Source organism: Prinia subflava, chromosome 9 (genome assembly GCF_021018805.1).
Source record: "Prinia subflava isolate CZ2003 ecotype Zambia chromosome 9, Cam_Psub_1.2, whole genome shotgun sequence".
Classification (NCBI taxonomy): domain Eukaryota; kingdom Metazoa; phylum Chordata; class Aves; order Passeriformes; family Cisticolidae; genus Prinia; species Prinia subflava.
In genome coordinates, this window is record NC_086255.1 from 31,063,795 (window position 1) to 31,086,494 (window position 22,700).

Consider the following 22,700-nt stretch of genomic DNA (forward strand, 5'->3'; position numbering starts at 1 on the left):
CCCAGAGTCTGAGCTCTTCCTGAGCTGGGCAGGAGCTGAGAGGGCCTCCCCAGTCAGGATTTGGGTATCCAGCTGTGTTATCCCTTAATTTTTGCTTTTTCTCATCCACCTTGCTGCCTTTTCCTCCTTTACCTGCTGAGGTTGGTTAGGTTCTTATTGGGGTTTTCAGGTTGGTTTTTTTTCCCTGTTTTTTTTCCCAGATTCTTTCCTGAAATCCTTACACATTATTAGCCTCATCTTCCCCTCTCTTTGTGACTCTTACCCTCCTCCCCTACATATTTCTTCTCCTTAAGGGCACCTCTTGTTTTCTCCTTTCTCGAAGTTTTTGCATTTTATCCCTAATTTTGTGACAGTTTTTAGCTTCAGCAGCAGCCCTGGTGATGTGCAGCCTCTAAAACCAGCAATCTGTTACCTGCCCAAAGTCTGGAGCTCCTGCTGGGTGACTTGTGCTCTTCAAAAATTAGATTAATTAATTAGAATTTGAAATTAAAAGGCAAGGCAAGGAGATACAGGACTTGGAGCTTGAAGCTCTGCATTTGTGCTGGTGGTATAAGAGAAGAAATAATCCATGGTGGTTCTTTTGCTGCGTTTTGGGTCCATAATACAGGTGTAGGTTAAGAGAGTCACTGAAAAAATACATATAAAAATAATATATATATAATTTAATATAAAATATAAAATAATACATAATATTATTTATAATATAAATATAATCTGTAAGTAATATAAAATAAGTATACAATAATATACATATAAATATACGTATAATTTATTTATCTAGCAAATGGTTGTCATTGGAGGACTGCAAATTAAATTATTGCAGTAATTGATCTCCTGGCTTTCTGAAAGAACCGTTGCACTTGTAAGGGGAGCAAAAACCAGCAGCATTTATCAGGAGAGTGATCTTCCCTGGTGCTGAGCCTGTGCCTCAGTCCTGGCTGGATTCGGGGTTTGGCAGGGCTGGGTTTGTGCTGCTCCCAGGCAGCTCCAGGGGCTCAGGGATATTCTGGGGCTCTTGTCCCCTGAGCCATGAGTGCCTCCTGCCCTCAGCTGCTCACAGGGCTGCTCCCAGACCTAAACCCCTCAAGATTTTAGATTTATAATCAGAATTTTGGCTTCTTGGGCTGCTCTTGCGGCATTGCTGAGCTGGGAATGCTGGCGTTCACCCTCTGTGGAGCACTTGGGCTTTCTGGGCCCTTTTGCACCATTTCTTTGAGAATCCCAGGGCTCAAAATTGCTGTAGCTGGAATTTTTCCCTCCTCCTGTGCCGGGGTGTGGTGCTGAAACCTTTTGGCTTAGGCATAGGCACATTTTTGGGCTGCAGCTGCCCAAATGCACAGCCTTGGCACAGCCCTTCCTCCAGGCTCCCAAATCCATTCAGGCTCTGAGGCTTCTCTTTTCACCAGCCTGGAGAATATCCTGGAAATCCACAGACGTGAAAACACCATTTACAACTGACAAAAAATTGAGGTTTCATCTGGTGCTTCCTCCCTGAGGAGAAACTTTTCCTGGCAGGATATATAAAATAACCTGTCTGTCGTTATTAATTGTGTCATTACTTATATATATTATTTCTATGTTAATAATAATATTCCTGTTGTAATCAAGTATTTAGGGAGTCCCAGTTGAAAGGAATCTTCATCAGTTTGGAGAGTAAGGAAATGATAATATTAAACACATAACTTTATAGTATCCTTAAGCTGCATATACACAAAAGGCAATATTTTATCCTTCCAATAAGAGAATGAGGCTCTGTTCCTTTGATGATTAATGACTAAAATAAACACATTGCTGAACTACACCTTTCAGAGTTGTTCAAACCTCAATGTCTCTTTTGCAGGTACTCCTGAGGATTATCCCCAGTATTTCCATATGAATCTCACAACGGCTGAACTGACACTCCTCAAGCCAATAAATAGGGATTTACACCAGAAGTTTGACTTGGTTATTAAGGTAATTTGGGCTGAATTTTTTTTTCAGCATTTTTATATTCTTTGGGAAACAAAAAGCTCTGGAGAAAATGCAGGGTGGGCCTGCTTGTCTCTTGTGCAGTTTTCTCTTCCTTTTTAGCCTGTCAGGCATCACTTAGAACCATCAGGGGGAAGAAGGGTGTGAAGCATCTGTGGAAAGAACCCTGGCAGGGTTCTAACATTTCACGTTACGTTGTGTGAACAAACTCAGCATCACTTGTGCCCTCGCTTTTTATGAGCCTCCGTGTCCTGCGAATGCAGCTGGTTTCTATTTCATGTGTTCAGTTCACAGCCCCTTCTAGAAGATCATAGGGGCACAGAAAATTTTGGGAGTGGGGAATGTTCACAGAATCCCAGCATGGGTCATGCTGGGGTAACAGCGAATAATTCATATTTGAGTAGTGAATATTCACAGTCACCCAGGCTGGGTGAGGCTGAGGGGAGCTCAGCGGGCACCTGGTGCCCCCTCCCTGCTCCAGCAGGGCCATCCCAGAGCACAGGGCACAGCACTGTGTGCACAGAGCTGTGCAGCAGCCCCAGGGAGGAGCCCCCAGGCTGTGTGGACAATGTGCTCAGGGCTGGGCACTGCCCAGGGAAGAAGTTGTGCCTCGTGTGCAGGGGGAATTGCTGGGCTCAGGCCCTGCCCGTGGCTCTGGGGCCATTGCTGGGCCCCCGCAGCAGAGCCTGGGCCCTGCTGGGAGCCCTCCCTGCACACAGGGACACCCAGGGCTGAGGGCCCCTCTCAGCTGGGGCTCCTCTCCAGGCTGAGCAGCCCCAGCTCCCTCAGCCTTTCCTGGGCACCCCCATGCTCCAGGCCCTTCCTCAGCTGCGCAGCCTCCGCTGGCCCCGCTCCAGGAGCTCCCTGGCCCTGCCGTGCTGAGGATCCAGAGCTGGGCACAGCACTCCAGAGGTGCCTCCAGGGCTGCCACAGGGGCAGCGTCCCTCCCTGCCCTGCTGCCACTGCTCCTCCTGCTGCCCGTTCAGCTCCTGTGGCTGGGAAAAGCCATCGAGCACAGCCCATCCATGGAAGTGCCCAAGGCCAGGCTTGGAGCAGCCTGGGACAGTGGAAGGTGTCCCTGCCCATGGCAGGGGTGGCACTGGATGGGCTTTGAGGTCCCTTCAGCCCAAACTATTCCATGACTCTAAATATCCAAATGTGTTACAGGTTAAAACCTTGTAGCCCTTCATTCCCAAACTTGGGCTGCACAATTCATCGATTAAATAATCAATTAACTGGTGTGGGAGGGTATTTTCTGTGCCTAAGTAGCAACTTGGGTCATTAATGGCCTTGCTTATAGGGTTTAGGAGGTTCCTGTCGCTGTGGAAAATGTGCAGTCAGGGAAAATAAGAAAACAGTACAGAAAAGGATCAGTCTGTTAGAATGAGAGTGTGCCATCTGCTAAAACAATAAAAGTTTTAATGCTGTGTCCTTCAGGGACCATTGGAATAATGGCTCAGGCTTGTACCAAATCAAACCTTCAGCTTCTTGTGTTGCACATTTCTCATTTCTCGCAGTTGTAGGATCTGATTCTGTTTTATCTGGAGGGGTGCAACATGTGATGTTTCCCTTCAAACAGAAAATCTGCTATTTTTGCAACACGCGCTCAATTTAATCTTTAAAATATTCTCTCTGATATGAGAAGATCAATTTTTTTTTTTCTCCTGTTAAGATATTATGGAAAACTGTGAAATAGAAAAGGTGGTTAAGTCAATACAGGAATATTTGAATGCAGGAAGGAAGGTGGACATGAAATAGGGGCGCTCACCTACATTGCTGATAAATGTTGAATTCTCAAATAGGGCGACAATGAAAAGAACTAAAGATCCTAATAAGAAATGCTGAATTTCAGCCTTCCTCTACCTCTGGAATATATTAGATGATAAGCAAGGAGAAAACCAATTTTGCTCTCCTACAGAAACTCTTGGCACTTCCATTCTCTGCCAAGAAACATGGGCATTACTACAACATCCTTACAAAAATAAAAACATGGATTTCTGGGTGGTTCCCATTGAAATTTCTGTGTGGCAACAGCAAGGCTGCCACAATATGTGGATTAAACTTTTAAACTGAAAGGGCTTAATTAAAATTACAGTGACATGACCACTGCACAGTAGACATGAGATTATGTTCTTGTTACCAGCTCTAAAAAGCATCAGACAGGTTTTATTTATTTTTTTAAGCATGAAGCAAATGGGAGAATTAATCAAATTGATGCACTTTGCTCCTTCCCTATCTGAGCAGGGGTTATTTATCAATCAGACAAAATCTAAGCTGGCATTTCCATTATGATCCATTTGCAGAGAGGATGGGCTGTTGGAGGCTGGATGTGCTGGTACAGGCAGGGAAGTGCTCATGGATGGTGCAGGAGAAGGGAATAGAGGTGACCTCACCCCTGATAAGTGACAGCTGTGTTAATTAACAATACAGCCAACAAGGATAAGTGAGATAAAAGAGAGGGGTAGGTGGTGAAGGGAGGATCATCATGGAGGAGGAACTTTGAGGAGCATGAAGGAGAGAATCATGAAGCAGGATCCTGAGGAGAGAGAATCGCTGCTGTGAGGTCAGTCTGGGGCTGTAGTTAGAGCCTGTTGTTGGAACCTGCAGTCACAGTCTAGCTGGGTAAAAGCTGCAGTCACAGTCTGCACACTGATCCCTGCAGTCACTGATCCCTGCAGTCACTGATCCCTGCAGTCACAGCCTGCACACTGATCCCTGCAGTCACTGATCCCTGCAGTCACTGATCCCTGCAGTCACTGATCCCTGCAGTCACTGATCCCTGCAGTCACTGATCCCTGCAGTCACTGATCCCTGCACACTGATCCCTGCAGTCACTGATCCCTGCAGTCACTGATCCCTGCAGTCACTGATCCCTGCAGTCACTGATCCCTGCAGTCACTGATCCCTGCAGTCACTGATCCCTGCAGTCACTGATCCCTGCACACTGATCCCTGCAGTCACTGATCCCTGCAGTCACTGATCCCTGCAGTCACTGATCCCTGCACACTGATCCCTGCAGTCACTGATCCCTGCAGTCACTGATCCCTGCAGTCACTGATCCCTGCAGTCACTGATCCCTGCAGTCACTGATCCCTGCAGTCACTGATCCCTGCAGTCACTGTCTGCACACTGATCCCTGCACACTGATCCCTGCAGTCAGAGTTCAGCAGGGAATAACCAGCAGTCAGAGGCTGCAAGGGAAACCTGGAGGAGGAGCTTGCTGCAGCCAGAGTCAGGGAATGGTTGGAGTCAGGCTGGCTGAGCTGTAAAGAGGAATAAACCAGGACCCTTTTCATGCTGTGATAAACAGGAATTCTGTGTCTCAGCTCATTTTTATCCTCTGATAAGAGGGCTGCTGCAACAGATGGAATTCCTGTACTTGGGAGAATTTACCACACCTGGGGGCGAGCTGATTTTGATAAACTTGCTCGTGCTGGGGGTGATTCTGTTCACAGGGACTCACTCTTTGGAGTAGGCCAAGGATGAGGAGCTGCAGGAATTTCACCTCAATATTTGCAATGAGTTGATATCCAGTAATTAAGGAAAAATCATGATGTTTGTCTATTCAGAGCTGCCATAAAACCTGAGGGAGTTGAAACAGCAAAGAAAACCTGGAAGTATTTTGATGCTAACAAAGGGCAGAGAATCCCAGACTGGTTTGGGCTGCAAGAACCTCAAAGCCCATCCAGTGCCACCCTCTGCCATGGGCAGGGACACCTTCCACTGTCCCAGGCTGCTCCAAGCCCCAAAGTCCAGCCTGGCCTTGGACACTTCCAGGGATCCAGGGGCAGCCACAGCTGCTCTGGGAAATCTGTGTCCAAACCTCCCCACCCTCACAGACCTTTTCCACTGGCAAGGGCAAAAAATGATCAGGTTTAAAACACAGGGAGGTTGTGGAGGGGAGCTCTAGGCTGGAGAATCTTGGGAATGATCTCAATGGTTGAATTCCTGAAATAATAGCAAATTCTAATCCTGAAGTATTACAGAATCATAATATGTATAGTATATGTGTAAAATATTCTGGCTGTAAAGGATATAATCACGGAATCACTTAGGTTGGAAAAACTCTCTGAAATCATCAATTCCAACCATTAACCCGAGCAAGCCAACTACTACTCCATGTCCCCATATCTTCCTAACACTTCCAGGGACTGACTGTAGAATTGCAGAAGGACTCTGCAAGTCACTGATAAAATCGGGCATGGCTTAAAAATAAAGTGAAACGTGTCAGAAAGGATCACCCTAAACTTTTATATGAAATGATGGGTTCTGGTCTGACTTGGGAATGAGGTCTTGGTGTTGGAACTGTGAACGGAGTGTGAAGGTTGGCTCGGTGATCCAAAGAAATATATATAAAAAGGAAAGGGAACATTAGAAATCATTAGTGGAAGTAGAGAAAAGAACAGCGAGAAAAGCACTGCAGCTCTGAACAGATCCAGGTGTCCTGAGCACAGTGTCCCAAAAAGGACAGAGCAGGACAGAGGCTCCTCCAGGTGAGGAAGGAAGGAGCCGGGACAGACACCTGTAAGGTGTCATGCCAGAGCTCTGGGAGTGAAGAGAAAACAGCAGTTCAGCCTCTCCTGCAGTGCCAGGGTGAGGAGTTTCCAACTGAGACAAGGAGGTGGCAGGGTTAAAGCAGATAAAATGGGTTCTTCTCTGAAAGAGAGGGTTGGGTGGAGACCTCACAGCACCTTCCTGGATCTCAGGGGATACGGGGAAGCTGGAGAGGGACCCTGCAACAAGAACTGGAGGGACAGGACTGGGGGAAAGGATTCAGACCGACAGAGGGCAAATCAATATGGGATTTTGGGAAGGAATTGTTCCCTGGCAGGGTGGGCAGGCCCTGGCACAGGGTGCCCAGAGCAGCTGTGGCTGCCCCTGGATCCCTGGAAGTGCCCAAGGCCAGGCTGGACTTTGGGGCTTGGAGCAGCCTGGGACAGTGGAAGGTGTCCCTGCCATGGCAGGGGTGGAACAAGATGATTTTCAGAGTCCCTTCCCACCCAAATCATGATTCCTTCTGACTCGAATTTAACAGGCAGTGCTGTGGGGCTGAATGCTGATCTGGGCTCAAGGGGAGGCTGGGCTGGCTCATGACTAATAATAAAAAGAGAAATCCAGGGAGATCTGAGCTGCTTTTCTTCTCTAGGCTCCTGTCTTTAGCTGTAGCTTCAAGCATGACTTTGGAATTGTTCTTCTTACCATGTTCACCATGGGCAGTTCAGATTAGACATCAGAAAAAATTCCTTTTTCTCCTGAAAGAGTGGTCAGGCTTCAGGAAAAGTTGCTCTGGGCAGTGTTGGAGTCATCCTCTCTGGAAATGTTCAGGAAGCATCAGGAGGTGGCCCTTGGGGACACAGTTTGGAGGTGGTGCTGGGGTGACAGTTGGACTCAGTGACCTTGAAGGTGATCATCAACCTTGGTGATTCTGTGTCTGTTTTATTCTGAATTTCAGACAGCACAATTCCAGCAGGCAGTGAGATGCTCATCAGTTGAGGCTCACTGGACTGGAAGTTCTTGGATTGGAGAAATGCTCTATGGGTTTAAGAATTAAAAAGTCCTGAATTACCGTTGTCTGTTTGTTTGTTTTCAACCCTTCAGAAACTTCAGATCTGAAAGGTTGGATTGATTTTTTTTTTCTTTCTTTTTTTTGCAAAAATTTCAGCCTTCAACTCTGATCTGATCTCTTGGCTCCATCATCTGTTGACCTTTGTTACTTTTGTTTGAGTAGCTCCAAATTTCCCTTCTTCCCATGTCGTAATTTTCTCACATTTAAGAAGACTTCTGCTTATTCTTTGCTCCTCTAAATTTTGGGGTCTGTATTCAGAGCAACAGATTAGGAAAAGAATGGAAGAAGTTCATTTTTATTAAAGAGTTGCTCCATCCTCTTCCTGTCAAGGCTGAAATTTTCCAAATCATTCCTTTGGTTGTGTATCTCCTGTAGGTACTAAGGACAATAAGTGGTTTTTTAAATTAGGTTTTCAAAAGTTGAGCCCGTAGGTGAACTCGGAATTCAATTAATTCTCTTTCAGGCAACTTTTTTTCTCTCCTGTGTTTAACACACTGATGGGATTTGATGTAGAATTAAAAATCTGAGTGCAGGGATGGGGTTTGTCTTTGTGATGAAGGAAAAAAAGGGTCCAGGAAATCCGAACTTTTCCATTAAATCATTAAAATATGTCTTCAGGTCAGTAAGACTGACCCTAAATTTTGTGTCAGAACTCTCAGAGCAATGGAATTGTTAAAATCAATAATTGGGATATCCTGTAATGCTTTTATTGACAGAAATTTCCTTTCTCCAATAAGAAACAATCCTTTTCCTTGTAAAATTTAACATTCAGTACTTAAAACTTGGCCTAATGCCTTCATATATGGTGGGGATTTTAAGGGAAGAAGAAAGAGTTGTAATATTTGGAAAATAATCTGTAATTACTGTTCACTGCCCTACAGCATTGTGAGTCTTGCTAGTCCTGAAGTCCCCCTTTTTCCATGGAGCTGAAATGGATATTTTGGAGTTTGGGTGTTTTTTAAAGCCCAGTATGCAGGCACATTTTGTGCTGATTTAATTTCCCCACCCCAGTGACAGCAAAGTCACTGACAGAAAAGTCACATTTCTCCTGTGTTCTAAAGATATTCTGTGTTCCTTGTCCTTAAGCCAAGTTTTAATCCAGTTCAGTGCTTCTTTCCTTGTGCTGTACATGCTGACCTTGGGAATTATTCCCCAACCCTAAAGTTTAGCCAAAATCTGGATAAATGCTGTCCCTTCTTTCACCCTTCCCTCCCCGTTCAAAGGAGCCCCTTTGTCCCCCTGCCTGCCCTTCCCTCTCTCCCTGCTGGCTGCTCCCGATTTTAATCACATCCATTAAATAATAGATCACAGAATCCCAGGATGGGTTGGCTTGGAAGGGACATTAAAGCCCATCTGATCCCACCCCCTGCCACCTGATTTTGCTCTCCTGAAGTCTGAGATCTTCTTGGAGCTCCGTTTGCAGCTCCCCCTGCTGCTCTCCCACACAGATTTGTGTGTAGCCCCTCACCAGGGGAATAAATCCTGACATCCCTTTTTTTTTGGATATATGAAGTTTGCATTTATCCTCATGCACCACTCTCCCTTCAGCTCCATTTGCTCATCTTCCTGTTGGGACTGGAGGGGAGAACGTTTTTGGGTTGTTTGTTTGCTTGTTTGGGATTTTTATTATTATTATTTTGGTTTGGGAGTTGTTTTTTTGTTTTGTTTGGGTATTTTGGGGGGTTTTTGTGTGTGTGTGTGTTTTTCCTTTCCTTCTAGGGATGGACCTTCCCATTTTTATCAAATAAAAAATCTGGCATGAAGATAAACCCCCCATTTGGTGGGTTTTTTCTAATTTATTCCTAATTACCCTGTTTTACACTTCAGATAACTCTGGAGAAAAAGAGTAGCAAGGACGTGTCTTAGATAAAACAAATCCATTTCCTTGCACCTCAGGACAGATTTTTTGGACAGAGGATTGCTGAGGTGGATTCTGTGATTCCACGGAGAAATGGGAACTCTGAGTTTTGTGTAAGGGAAGCAAGTGTTGCTATCTTTTAGACATTTCTCTAGGACAGGACCTGCTGCTTTGGCAGTGAGAGGGGATATTGGGAACTGGCTGGAGAATGTTCCAGCTCTGGATAGTGCTGAGGGCCTGGAGCTGGACTCAGGGATCCCTGTGGGTCCTTTCCAGCTTGGAATTCTCTGCACTTCCATGAGGGAGCCTTTTGCATCGCTCCGATTTCTCATTTTTTGGGGGAGCTGTTTCATCTGCTGCTTTGAAGGAGTGAACTCCTGCTGGTCCTGTTCATTCCCACAGCCATTCTCTCCTCACTCCTTGCATCCCTCCTGGAACTGCTTTCCTGTCGTCTCCAGCCATCTTCCATCAGGATAAAATGAAATTACGGACACTGCAGATACAAGCAGTCTTCAGCACAGATGACGCAATAAAAGCAGTTAAATATCTGTCAGAATTGTCACATTTCACATAATTTCCTTTTTTTTTCCCTTTAGCTGCTCTTAACTTCTAAGTTGTACTAGAACCTAATCCTGGGCTGGTTTTTTTGTGTCTTGGTAGAAGTGTGAAGGTCACATCTTTGGGGTTATTTGAGAGAACTCTCATTATTTTGACACTAAAACATTTTCTTTGAAGGACTGGAACCCAAATGTTTTGTGGCTTAGATACCAGTGGCCTTCTGGGTGAAGAAAATGTAAATTGGTTGCTGTTTGTACTCTAAAATATGTGTTAGGAAACAAAAAAGCTCAACCTGTGGCCAGCAAGTCCAGACAAGTGTTTAACAGGGCAATGTGAGGGAAAAGGGTTTGCACTAAGAGCACTCAGTGTCTGGAGCAACTCTCATGAGGTATAACTTAATCTCTAAAAAAAACCCACATCAAAACCAAAACCAAAATACAAAACCAAAATACATCAAAACAAACAAACAAACAAAAAATCCCGAACCACCACAAAACAAACAAACAGAAAAACCCCAAACCCTCACACAAAGAAAAACCCCAACAAATAGGGCACTGGAGCAAAAGTTGCCAATGTTACAGCTATTTTATATTTTTGTAGCATTATGAAGGGTCTGTGTTGAACTCTGCTCGTAGTTAAGTGTTGCTTCTAGGACTGATTTCATGGAACACCTGAAAGCAAATCAATTCCTCACACTGTAATATGAAATTCTTTGTTTCAAACAAAAGGCAAAAGGAAGTGTCTGTTTGCAAAGCTTGTTGGTTTTTTTTTCCTAAGAGGTGTCTTTGGAAACAAAAAAATGAAATTCATCCATCATCTTCCCTGTTGAACACGAGGAAAGCTGGAGTGATTCTGAGTGGAAGTGCTCAGTGAGGAAGGGCTCCTTTATTTTTGTCATTTTGAGCTCCAGTGTTTCAAATCTGAAGTCCAATTTTGGGAGCAAACAACTTTCTTTGTGTTTGGCCATGTGTAATTCCCAGCACTTCAGCAAACCCCGCAAACACCTTCCGGGGTGAATATTCTTCCTTTTATCCCAGAAGGAGCTCTGGGCTCACTTGGACTTTAAAGCAAGGCTATTATTGTGGTGTTTCAAGCTGTTCAGAAGATTAAGAGCCTCTGTTGTTTGCATTTTCCTTTTTTTCAGGATCTCTTTATGGCAGGGAACATTAAGCGTTGTTATAAAGTAACTCACAGGGGTTGTATGGAAACTTTGGGCCGTGAAGGGACTGATTTTACTTGGAAAAGCAGAAGAAAATTAATGATGAGCAACCATTGTTAGTCCTGTGGGGAGGAGCACTCAGGAGAGCCCTGGAGGGGCTGGAGCGTGTCCAGGGCAGGGAAGGGAGCTGGGGAAGGGGCTGGAGCCCCAGGAGAGGCTGAGGGAGCTGGGAAAGGGCTGAGCCTGGAGAAAAGGAGGCTCAGGGGGGACCTTGTGGCTCTGCACAGCTCCTGACAGGAGGGGACAGCCAGGGGGGGTCGGGCTGTGCTCCCAGGGAACAGGGACAGGACAAGGGCAAACGGCCTCAGGCTGGGCCAGGGGAGGCTCAGCTTGGGCAGCAGCAGGAATTTGTGCATGGAAAGGGAGCTCAGGCCTTGGCAGGGGCTGCCCAGGGAGGGTTGCAGTGCCCATGGCTGGAGGTGTCCAAGGAAGGGCTGGAGGTGGCACTGAGTGCTCTGGGCTGGGGACAGGGTGGGCATTGGGCACAGCTGGGATTTCATGATCCTGGAGTCTCCCCATCCTAAAAGATTCCAGGATTCTCTGAGTCCATGATACATCTGCTTATAAAATAGAATCTCAGCAGTGTGCGTTGCTTGAGGAGCAGACTTTTCCTGGGATATTCTCTCATGGTTTCAGTATTTTAACTTGGGCAAAAAATTCCGTCTCAGGACATTTTTGGAGTTTCACCTTCCTGACTTGGTAGCCAGAGAGAGTCCTGCCAGGTGATCTTGGTGATGTTGGTTTTGACACATGTAATTTATTTTCATTCAGTGGAGCATGAACTGGACTGGAGCCTGGGGCATTTTTTTCCTGTTGTTCAAGAGTAATCCAGGTATATTTTAAAAAGAAAAATCAGATTTTTCCTAAAAACTGAGAATGAGTTTTTTATGGATTACTTAAGGTGTCATGACTGCCTTTGAAGAAAATAATTTTTATGCTTATATTTCTTTTTATTCGAAATAGATTTTAATCCTTTTTTTTAAATAGAGGTTTTTATAATTACTAAACTATTGCTGTTTTTTTAACAAAGAGAATTAGCATTTTTTAGACCAAGAAAAGTTGTTTAAATAAGGAATTCTTTAAAACTTTGAAGTCAAAGGGATGTTTCCAGACCAAGATTCCTTGGATTCTTGATTTGAAAAATGAGGAATTATCTGTTTGAAATGGGGGAAATACCAGATTAGAAGTAAAACCTCTGCAAACAGAAAGTCCTGTTAACAACAGGAATTTAGGCCCTGTTCTCTCTGTTGTGATCCAGGGTCTGTGTGCATCTAGATTTTTGGGAATACAAACTTTGGCCATAGGAACAGGAAACTCTCTTTCAATGCCCAAGTTGTCTTGCTGCAGTGTCATGTGCAGGACTGTAATTAAACCTGGTTTGCTCTTCATAAACTGGAAACCAAATTACTTTTTGTCTCCTAATTCCCTTGTGCTTTTGCTTGAGTTAGTTGCTGGTTGGGAAGTTACTGGAAAAGAAAGCAGGATCATAGGTTTTTATAGGATTAGCACCCTGGAATGGGCATTAACTTTTACCTTTTTTAGTGCTTTTACCTTTAGGAAGTTTGAGAATAAGAAAAATATTACAAGAAGCTGTGGCTGCCCCTGGATTCCTGGAAGTGCCCAAGGCCAGGCTGGACTTTGGGGCTTGGAGCAGCCTGGGACAGTGGAAGGTGTCCCTGCCATGGCAGGGGGGTGGAATGGGATGAGCTTTAGGGTCCCTTCCATGCCAAACCAGTCTGGGATTCAGAAACAGTCAAAATCCAAATTAAAACCCCATTCATGTAATGCTGAAGAGGTGGATTTGGGGGGAGAAGAATCAAATGTATCCACATGTGCTGTTCCCACCTTTTGGGTTTAACTTTCTTGCTGCTGCTGTGGGTTCTGCTGTACAATCAGCATTCCCAGTTCCCTTCAATCCATCAGAGCTTTTTCCAGAAGTCTCAATCCTGAGAGTTTAAGGAGCTGTGTTTGCACAAGGTTTGGGTTTCTTGTGGCTGTGATGGAATATGTTGCTGTTCTTGTCTCCTAGCTAATTTTTAGTTGGTATTTCTCTTTTCCATGATGTTGAGTTCTGTAATGCAGGGATCTGAGAAAAAAAATTAGTTTTTTAACTGGATTATGACTTTTAAGTAGAACCATCCCCAGTCGCTGTTCATAGCTGGGAACCTTTAACAAATGAGGTGATATTTTTAGGCTGAACAAGACAATGGCCACCCTCTCCCTGCCTTTGCCAATCTCCACATCGAGATCCTGGATGAGAACAACCAGAAGCCTTATTTCACGAGGTCTACCTACGAGGGCTTCATCCTGGAATCCTCCCCGGTGGGAACGACCATCTCGGATAACCGGAACCTGACCTCCCCCCTGCAGGTCGTGGTGCTGGACAACGACGTGGAAGAGGTACAGTTTGTTCTTTTGGAATGGCTGCAGTTTTATTATTTTCAGGGTCCTTTTATATTTTTTTAAATTTATTTTTTTATTGAGACAAACCTGTTTAGGTCAATAAATCCAAAAAAAAATTATCATCTTCATTTCATTATGATTTTCTGGTTTTATTATTCTGAGTTCAGCTAGGAAGTTGTTTGGTTTTTTCTGATCTGTCTTTTGCTTACCTCTCTGGAAGACTCTGTTCTGTTCAAGGTGGTGAATGCTCGGTGGAATCAAAATGCATTTTGTGACAGGGATGAGCCTGCCCCACACCATGGAAATGGGAGAGGGGAGCTGAGGGAGAAAGGAATTCCTTGTTCGAACCAAAAAGAAGAGGAATAGGAGGAACAGCAGGAGGCTGAAAGTTCAGTGCATTCTTTGCTCTTCCAGATTTTGATGTAACATTACTCAGAGTGGAAATCAGGCATCTCCAGAGGAATAGTAACCAAGTAGTAACAGTACAACACCTCTAACCTTTCTTCTGTTCTCACCAAGATCACCGTGGTCTTCATTAGCCAATATTTATTTTCGTTCTAATTTCCATTGTCCCTCCAGTTGTCTCCCTTGATCTTTTTGGTTCTTTCAGCTACAGAAGGAAAGCCAAGCTGCAGGCTGGGGTTTTGTAGGAATAGCTAAAGGATCTCTGAATAAAGCTCTTAACCTGAGAGTCTGAAAACAATCTTGCTTTTTAAGGCTTCATTTTAGGCAAATTCATGCTTTTTAAGGAACACAAGAGCCCATAGTCACTAAAACATCACAGCATTAGAGTGATTGATGGTTTTAAATCCCAAATTCCTGCAAAAGATTTCTATCCATTAAAGTTTCACCATCAATTTATGGGCATTGTTAAAAATCAATGGTTGGAGGGCAGATGGAAAGCGAGGTTGGATCTGGCTTCTGTGGGAGCTGGGTAGAAGGTATGGAATGAGGGCACAGGGTAGGAATCAGCAGGAGTTATTGAAGACCAGGATTCCTTGGGAAACACTCAGGTTCAGTTGTGTTTAAAGTAAAGCAGTTTCTTGGCTGATCCAATCAATGGGATCTTGGATGCTGCTTTGGATAGGAATAGTCAAGGTGGGCAAGGAACAGGTTTATAAATATAACACAGAGTTGGTGGATTCCCCATCCCTGGAAGTGTCCCAGGCCAGGCTGGATGGGTTTGGAGCAACCTGAAACAGTGGAAGGTGGTCAGAGAACCCACGCAGAACTTCTGGCCACAATTCCATTGTGGAATAATTCAAAGTAATTCCCTTTAATGGAAGAAAATTCTATGTCCTACCTCAGACACACAAATTTAGTGGCAGTTTTCTCTGCTGCTGCTGTTTTTGGATTCTTTCCCATTTCTGGTGTGAAAAAATCCAAAAATCTCTTACACTCAAGGGATGTCAGAGACTTGGGAATCCATTAAGCTCCAGAGGGTTTTCAGGCTGGAGTTAATGGTGCTGGATTAACTTTTCTGTGGCACCTGCACAGCTCTGCCCAGGAGGTGTCAAAGGCAAACTGGGTAATTCAAGGTTCTTCATGTAACTCCATATTAGATCATACCCAGGACAGAAAAATAGGATCACTTGGAAATGTTAAATCCTGAATTTGGGCTGATTTTTATTGAATCATGTAGAAAGTACCACACATACTATTTACACACTCAAAATAAAAATATTTCAGCTAGGGAATTTCTGCATGGAAGAGCAACATGTCCTTTTAATTCCCTAGGTTTATAATAAAATCCAGGGAATCCTGTTCCCACCTGAAGTCCTTTCTGTTCCTTATTTGGTCAGTACAGGTTCATACCTGGAGTTTTGAGGGGTTCTCTGAGATTCATCACAGGTGGTTTGACCAATGTGCTCCGTATTTTATTGTTGTACATCAGCACATGTGAATTCCTCCCAATATTTGGATCTGGGATTGGGCAATTCATTAATGAACTTGTGTTTGCCTGCAGTAAAAATTCTGACAGAGTTGTAGCCCAAGAATTTGTAATTTTAATTGCATCTCTAATTATAAAAAATATCTGTCCAATCTACAGCAGATCCTTAATTGGGAGCATGACCATAACTTAAATAATCTGCATCAGAAATTGCTGTAAAAACCAAATGTATCTTTCTTGAGCTGCTTCAGGCAGCTTCTTAGCAGTTGTTACATATTTCAGTACAAACAGGCCTGAAATGTCTTCTCCACAGGAAGGATATTCCACTGATATGGCAGTTCAAGGGCCCAAATTCTTTTCCTAGTGAATCTAAGGTTGTTTTACCTCATGTTTTAATTTTCTTGGGATGATGAATAGCAAGAGTTTGGTGAAGTTAGTGAAAATCTATTTCAGCCACACAATACACAATAAGGCAGTGCCAAAAGTGAATTCTTCTTGTTGGAAAAGGTGAATATTTCAGTGTGGCATTAGGAGTAACTGCCAAAGATCTATTTTGAGGCTTTCTCCTTGTTGTGGAGTTCTCCTGTCACTGGGAGAGAGAAATAAATTCAGGTGGATTAACACCTAAATGAATGGAGAGGGGCTTTTTCCAAGGATGTGCAGTGATACAAGGGGGAATGGCTCCCCACTGCCAGAGGGCAGGGCTGGATGGGATATTGGGCAGGAATTGTTCCCTGGCAGGGTGGGCAGGCCCTGGCACAGGGTGCCCAGAGCAGCTGTGGCTGCCCCTGGATCCCTGGCAGTGCCCAAGGCCAGGCTGGACTTTGGGGCTTGGAGCAGCCTGGGACAGTGGAAGGTGTCCCTGCCCATGGCAGGGGTGGCACTGGATGGGCTTTGAGGTCCCTTCCCACCCAAACCACTCTGAGATTCTCTGACTCACAGAGATCTGCCTGTAGCCAGAGGGGATCAGCCTCCTCCTTGGGTGGAAATCTTCCATGTTCCTGTTCCTTTGGCATCACCTGCTTCCTGCACAGCCCTTTCCAAAGCCATGGTGTGATGCAGGTGTAACATGGATGTGAGGGGACCAGACTGAAGTGCCTGTGTTTGAGTTCACGTGCTGGGGATTCAAAGAGTGCTTCTAACCTGCTGTGGGCAGGAGAATCCCCAGAATTCCAGCTGGGAGTGCAGCAATTACATAGAGCTCCCATATAAAATGGCCAAACACTGAAATTGCTGTTCATGGAAATGGATGTGGGCTCAGGGTGGGATTGTCAGCAGAGGTCATGATTAACTTCTGCAGGTCTCAGTGTCCTGATGGTTTCATTGTACCTCAGTAAATTCATCTATTCAGGAATATATTTAAATTTAAGGATTGCTGATGAGACACTGAGATAAACCCTGTCTGTGCTGGTTCATCCCAGTTCCCACTGGTGACCCTGGTTAATCATAATGAATTCTGCCTGCTTACTGAAAAATTAAAATGACTCTGTGTCCTCAGGTAAATGCAGGAAGAAAGTGCTCACTTAACTGTCTGAGGAAAAAAAAGGACAAAACCCACTCTAAATTGAAACCCTGTGGGAATTATAACAGAGTCCTGCTATAAACCTTGCAGAAATTATTTTATAGATGGGACATTGCAAACAGACCTTTCAGCACAGCAGAATTGCTGACTGCTGATATAATTGTTTTGTTTAAATGGCATAAATTAAATTAAGCTATGCTAGTACCTTAAGACCTGAGCAAAGCAAAGCTGAGATGAGGAACTTAAACTGTGTGAGCTGAGAGCTCTTTACATACAGCTTCCCCAAGCCTCTTTTTTCCTTTCTCTTTGGTTCCCATGTGTCCTGGTTTGGAAAGACAGGTGTCTGCTAAGGAAGGCAGGAGCCTCCCTTGGAATGGAGAATGTAAACCACCTCCCTCCAAATTATTATAATTTTGAAATTAAGGAACACTCAGGCATAGATATGGGAATAGGAATAACAGTACTTTACTCGCTCGGAAAATTAAAATAAAATGTAGTAGTACAAAAACCCAAACAAACATAAAGCAAACACTGACAGAGTCAGAACACAGCCTGACACGCTGTTGCTCAGGGTGTTGGCAGCAGCCCAGTCCAGCCCTCCTGCAGTGACAGATGTGGTTCTGTTGCAGCAATGATCCTGGAGCAGGGGCAGTTTCCTCTGAAGGTCCAGTGGTGTGAGATGGGTCCAGCCTTCCTCTGGGAATGCAGAGCACACAGGCTGTGCTGGGCTCTGAATGCCAGGGTTTATCCAGGTGGGAATGCAGAGCACACAGGCTGTGCTGGGCTCTGAATGCCAGGGTTTATCCAGGTGGGAATGCAGAGCACACAGGCTGTGCTGGGCTCTGAATGCCAGGGTTTATCCAGGTGGGAATGCAGTGCACACAGGCTGTGCTGGGCTCTGAATGCCAGGGTTTATCCAGGTGGGAATGCAGTGCACACAGGCTGTGCTGGGCTCTGAATGCCAGGGTTTATCCAGGTGGGAATGCTGGGCTCCTCCCCTGGGTGCAGCATCTCCCATGGATGATGGAATTGGATCAGCCCTGCAGGGAGCCTCGATGGCCCATGGACAGCAGAGATCCCCTGGAGGGAGGCTGGCTGTGGAGGAGATAAAGAACTCTGCCCCAGCTGGGTTTAACAGCTGGTAACAGAACACACACTGCTGGTCACATCTTGCATTTCAACCTAAGACACCATGGGAGAGAATTAATTTATCCACTGGTTAGGGTTGGTGATAAAAGCTGCCCTGAGTATCAATCATGGAATGGGTTGAGACCTTAAATCCCATCCAGTGCCACCCCTGCCCTGGGCAGGAGACCTTCCACTGTCCCAGGCTGCTCAAAGTCCTGTCCAAGCTGGCCTTGGCATTCCTGGGTTATCTCATGCAGGACCAGGAGTTGGACTCAATGATCTTTGTGGGTCCCTTCCACCTCAGGGCATTCTGTGATTCTCTGGATTTTTTTTTCAGAGAACTTGTGGGTAATATGCAAGAATTTTACTTATGGATGTCTTGGCAGCAATGATAGCAGACAGAGCAAGTAAGGTCTAAAATAAGTTTTAAATGCAGCTACAAGTGCAGGTTATATATTTTCAGTAATATATCCAGAGAAGGAAAAATATTAGATTTAAAAAAAAAAAACCAAAACAGGAGAACTTAAGCATTTTAAATACCAAAGCATTTTTCTCTGATATTTGTCTGATTACTTCTATCACTCCCAGTTGTTGTTTGAAGTTGTTTTGCAGTCAGTGCTCTCTCAAGGGGACAGTTCTGCTGCCCCTGGGAAGCCCCGACATGACACTCCAACAGTTGTAATAACTCAGGAAATATCTTTGCCAAAATTAAACAGCCCATTTATATCATTTATAAAACTAAAAGAAGGTCAAGGCAAAGACAAAAGGCTGCTTTCCTTCCTTTAGGATTTAGAGATAGGGGTTAAAATTTTTTGGATCTTTACACTTAAGGAAAATCAGAAATATAAACACTGAATTCCTCCTGTAACATTGTGTGTCTTCCTTGATTATTTTAGGATGAATATCTCGTGGTTTCTACCTTCTGGCATTCCCAGGGAACAATTCCTTCCCAATATCCCACCCATCCCTGCCCTCTGGCAGTGGAAGCCATTCCCTGTGTCCTGTCCCTCTGTCCCTTGTCCCCAGTCCCTCTCCAGCTCTCCTGGAGCCCCTTTAGGCCCTGGCAGGGGCTCTGAGCTCTCCCTGGAGCCTTCTCCTCTCCAGGTGAGCACCCCCAGCTCTCCCAGCCTGGCTCCAGAGCAGAGGGGCTCCAGCTCCTCCATAGCCTCCTCGGGACTCATTCCAACTAATCCACATCTTTTTTATGTTGGGGAGACAGAATCTCCCCCACTTTCCCTTTGCCAGGCTCTGGATCTCAGATTTTCCAGGTGAACATGGCAAAGATTTTCTCCTTTCACTCAGAAACAAGGAGGGCAGATGCCAGAAACACCCTTCCAACAAAGCAGATTTTTCACAGACATTTCACCCTCCACTTGATAAATGTTAGAAAACTCAGCTGTGCCTCAAAGTGTCTTTTTTATCACTGCACTTTTAGGGGGTGGACCTGTGCTGGAAATCAAGAAGTCTGAGCTGTTTGGATACTCTTGGAATTTATTCTGGCTGCCCTGGAGAACTTCACAGACAAATAGACCCTGTCCAAAAAACTTTGGGGATTGTTGAAACGCACATAGAATAAATACCTTTGTCTGCTCCATCTTGGCAATACCATAATTATACCAAATAATTTTGGTTTCATCTTCATCAATTCTAGAAAACTGTTTGCTTTGGGCAGAGTTGTAACCCCTGGTGGGATTTGAGGAGCAGGAATGGAGCATCCACATCCATGCAGGAATTTCTCCAGAGATTTTTTTGAGCAGAGCATACACGAGCCCAGGCTTTGTTTATTGAGTGCAGCATTTTGTGTGTCTCATTTTGTTGTGTTTGTTTTGTTTTGTTTGTAACCATGAATCCCCCAAATGTTCTGCTGTCCCTTTGTCCCAGGTTTGTGTTTCCTCACTCGTGTTCATTTTGTGTTTTCCTTTGTAGGTCCCACCAGGTGCCTTCCCTGTAGGTATTGGGTGTTATGTGTGCAAAACACTTTTTTGGGTTTAATTGTGTGATTTCTTCCTTTATTTCCCCCTTTCCTCCCTCATTTTTCCCTGCCTTGATAGTGTTTGTGGCTGGGACTGTCCCTGTTTGTGAAGCCTGCAAAGAGCCCTTTAAACACACTGGACCCAATTTAGGGCATAAAGTCATACATTGTAATTTCCTAATGCTTATTAAATTATCACAAGTCTTCAAAGACATCCTGAGTATTAGAAAAGTGCTTTTTTAAATTAAAAAGTACTTCAGGTTTGAACTGTGTGCTTGAAATGCTCCTTGCAGGTTGCATGTGAACTCTTTTGTGTGGATTGTGATAATTTTCTACTTCAAATTCCACGTCAAACAATTTATCAGACACCAGCCTTGTCTCCATGACCCAGTAATGTCACCAGAAATCTCAATGCTGAAATCCATGCCCCAAAATAAAACAATTTAAAAGAATAAATTACTGGAAATCATGTTGGCAATGTAGCTGGGGTTGTTCTCTCACACATGAAATGTTCCGTTAAGTCAAGCTGACTTTTCAGGCAGCATAAAGTGGGATAATAATGTCCAAGATCCCTGATAATAATGTCAAATATCCCTGGTAATAATGTCCAAGTATAACAGTGTTTTTCCAGATGAAGGGAATAAATTGCTCTGTGGCTCTGACCTGCCTGGGAAGTGGTAAAATAGGCATTGATTGCTGTAAATGTGATTACCTCCCATATTAGGAGAACATTTCTAAGACAAGGATTGCAAAGGAATAGGACACATTACTCCAGGAGGGTTTGGGATCTCCATCATTGGCTTTTCTTGGGAATAAATTTGGAAAAAAATGCTGTTTGTTTGTGTTCAAAAGGACATGAAAGCAAGAACTGCAAAACTAACTGCGGGTTTTGCAAATTGAATTCTTAACTGACTTTATAATGTATACAAAGTGAACAATTATGGGCAATTACCTTCCCGAAGTTTTCCTGGAATGAAGAGGTTGCTGTTTGCATTGCTGGCTGTAAAATGAATTTTCATTTTCCTGGGAGCTGCAGTTGCAGGAAAGCTTTAGGCACTGAGGAACCACTCGTGTAGAACACTTGGATAATTCTTTCCCATGGCTTCCTGGAATGTTTTCTCATTTAAACAGTGGAATCTTTGCCTTTTGGGCTTTATTTGAGCTCATTAAAAGCAGATTCTCTTTGTTGTGGTGTTGTGCTGCTCTGTCCTAGTAGCACTTGGTGCAGGTCAGAGTTGGCTGGGGGCCTGTCCTGTGCTCCCAAGGGTTTTAATCCTCCAGGAATGGCACTAATGGAATCCAGAAGAGCTTTGGATTCAGAAAGTGTTCCAAGATGTAATGCTTCTTCGGGATTTTTTGCTGAATTCATTTTTCCTCCCTTTATTCATCAGGTTCTCCCTGTGGCCTCCTCTGTAGGGGTGGGATTTGTGGAATGGCATTGGAAAGCAGGGGGTAAAATCCTGGATTTTCTGTCATTCCTGGTACCACTCCTGTGATTCTTCATCTGCTCATTCCTGGGGGCAGTTTAATGCAGTTTTTGTAGGACTTGTCTCCCAGACTTTCTCATTTTCCTGGAATTTGTGTTCCCCTACCAACAGAAATAAACTCTGTAATTCATGAGTGCGAGCAGCAGGAAGTCAGGTTAAATTAACCAGGTTATGAACAAGGACACAGAAGTTGTTGGGGTACTGTGGGCAACCAAAAGAAATGCAGTTTCTTTGAAAATTTAACTCATGTAGAGTCTGATCAGACTGTTTTTTCAAGGTGATTTAGAAACACCTTGAAAGAGGTGGAAATCAGGAGTGACCCAAGTCCTCAAGAAGCCATGAGTGAATTTACAATGCCTTTTTCCCCTTTCTTTACCTTAAAATGTTACTTTTCTGTTAACTTATGAAGTTTTCCCCCATCAGCTGAGAGGTTCCTAATTCTGCATCAATACATTTGGATTCTTTCTGAGACCTAAAGAGGCCCCCCTGAGCTGCCTCTGTTTCCTGAAATACTTCCCCCCATGTCATTCTCTTTGTTCAGTGCACCAACCCAGCTGTTTTATTGCTCTGTTGATCAAGTTTAGCTTCGTTTGGGTTTTAATATGAAGATAAAAGATTGAATCTGGTTTCTTATGTAAAGTTGTGTCTGGCTTAAAAATTACTGTTTAATAGGGGGAAAAAATGCACTTATTTAAAACCGATACAGGTATTTGTTTACAATTGGATTTTCCCACTCTAGTGGGTTTTTAATATGTTTTTCATCAAGAAGATTAGATTTTTAGGCCAGCAGTGCGTATTTTTACCTTTTTTTTTACAGTTTTGTGGATTTTGTCACAGCACTTGTGCTTATTTAGGTTTCAACTAAAACAAGCACTTGCAGCGAGTAATTGGAGACTCGATGTACCTCTGAATTTATAATAAAATGTTCTTTTTTTTCCTCTTGATGTTGTTGAAAGACCAAGGATCCTCAGCTGCACCTCTTCCTGAACGACTACACCACGTTTTTCACTGTGACTCAGAGTGGCATCACCCGCTACCTCACCCTGCTGCAGCCCGTGGACAGGGAGGTCCAGCAGCTCTACACCTTCTCCGTGAGTGAAATGCCCTTGGAAAACTCTCCAGGCACTG

The 22,700-nt window shown here is 44.3% G+C and overlaps 1 protein-coding gene across 2 annotated transcripts in view; it reads left to right on the forward strand.

Annotated features, from left to right (window-relative positions):
- PCDH15 (protocadherin related 15) overlaps positions 1–22,700 on the forward strand; it is a 640,425-nt gene that overhangs the window by 466,823 nt on the left and 150,902 nt on the right. For both annotated transcript variants that reach the window (XM_063406141.1, XM_063406139.1), the window contains 3 exons: positions 1,841–1,953; positions 13,363–13,569; positions 22,529–22,663. In XM_063406141.1, coding sequence (XP_063262211.1) covers positions 1,841–1,953; positions 13,363–13,569; positions 22,529–22,663 — 455 coding nt within the window. The remainder of the gene's footprint in view (positions 1–1,840; positions 1,954–13,362; positions 13,570–22,528; positions 22,664–22,700) is intronic.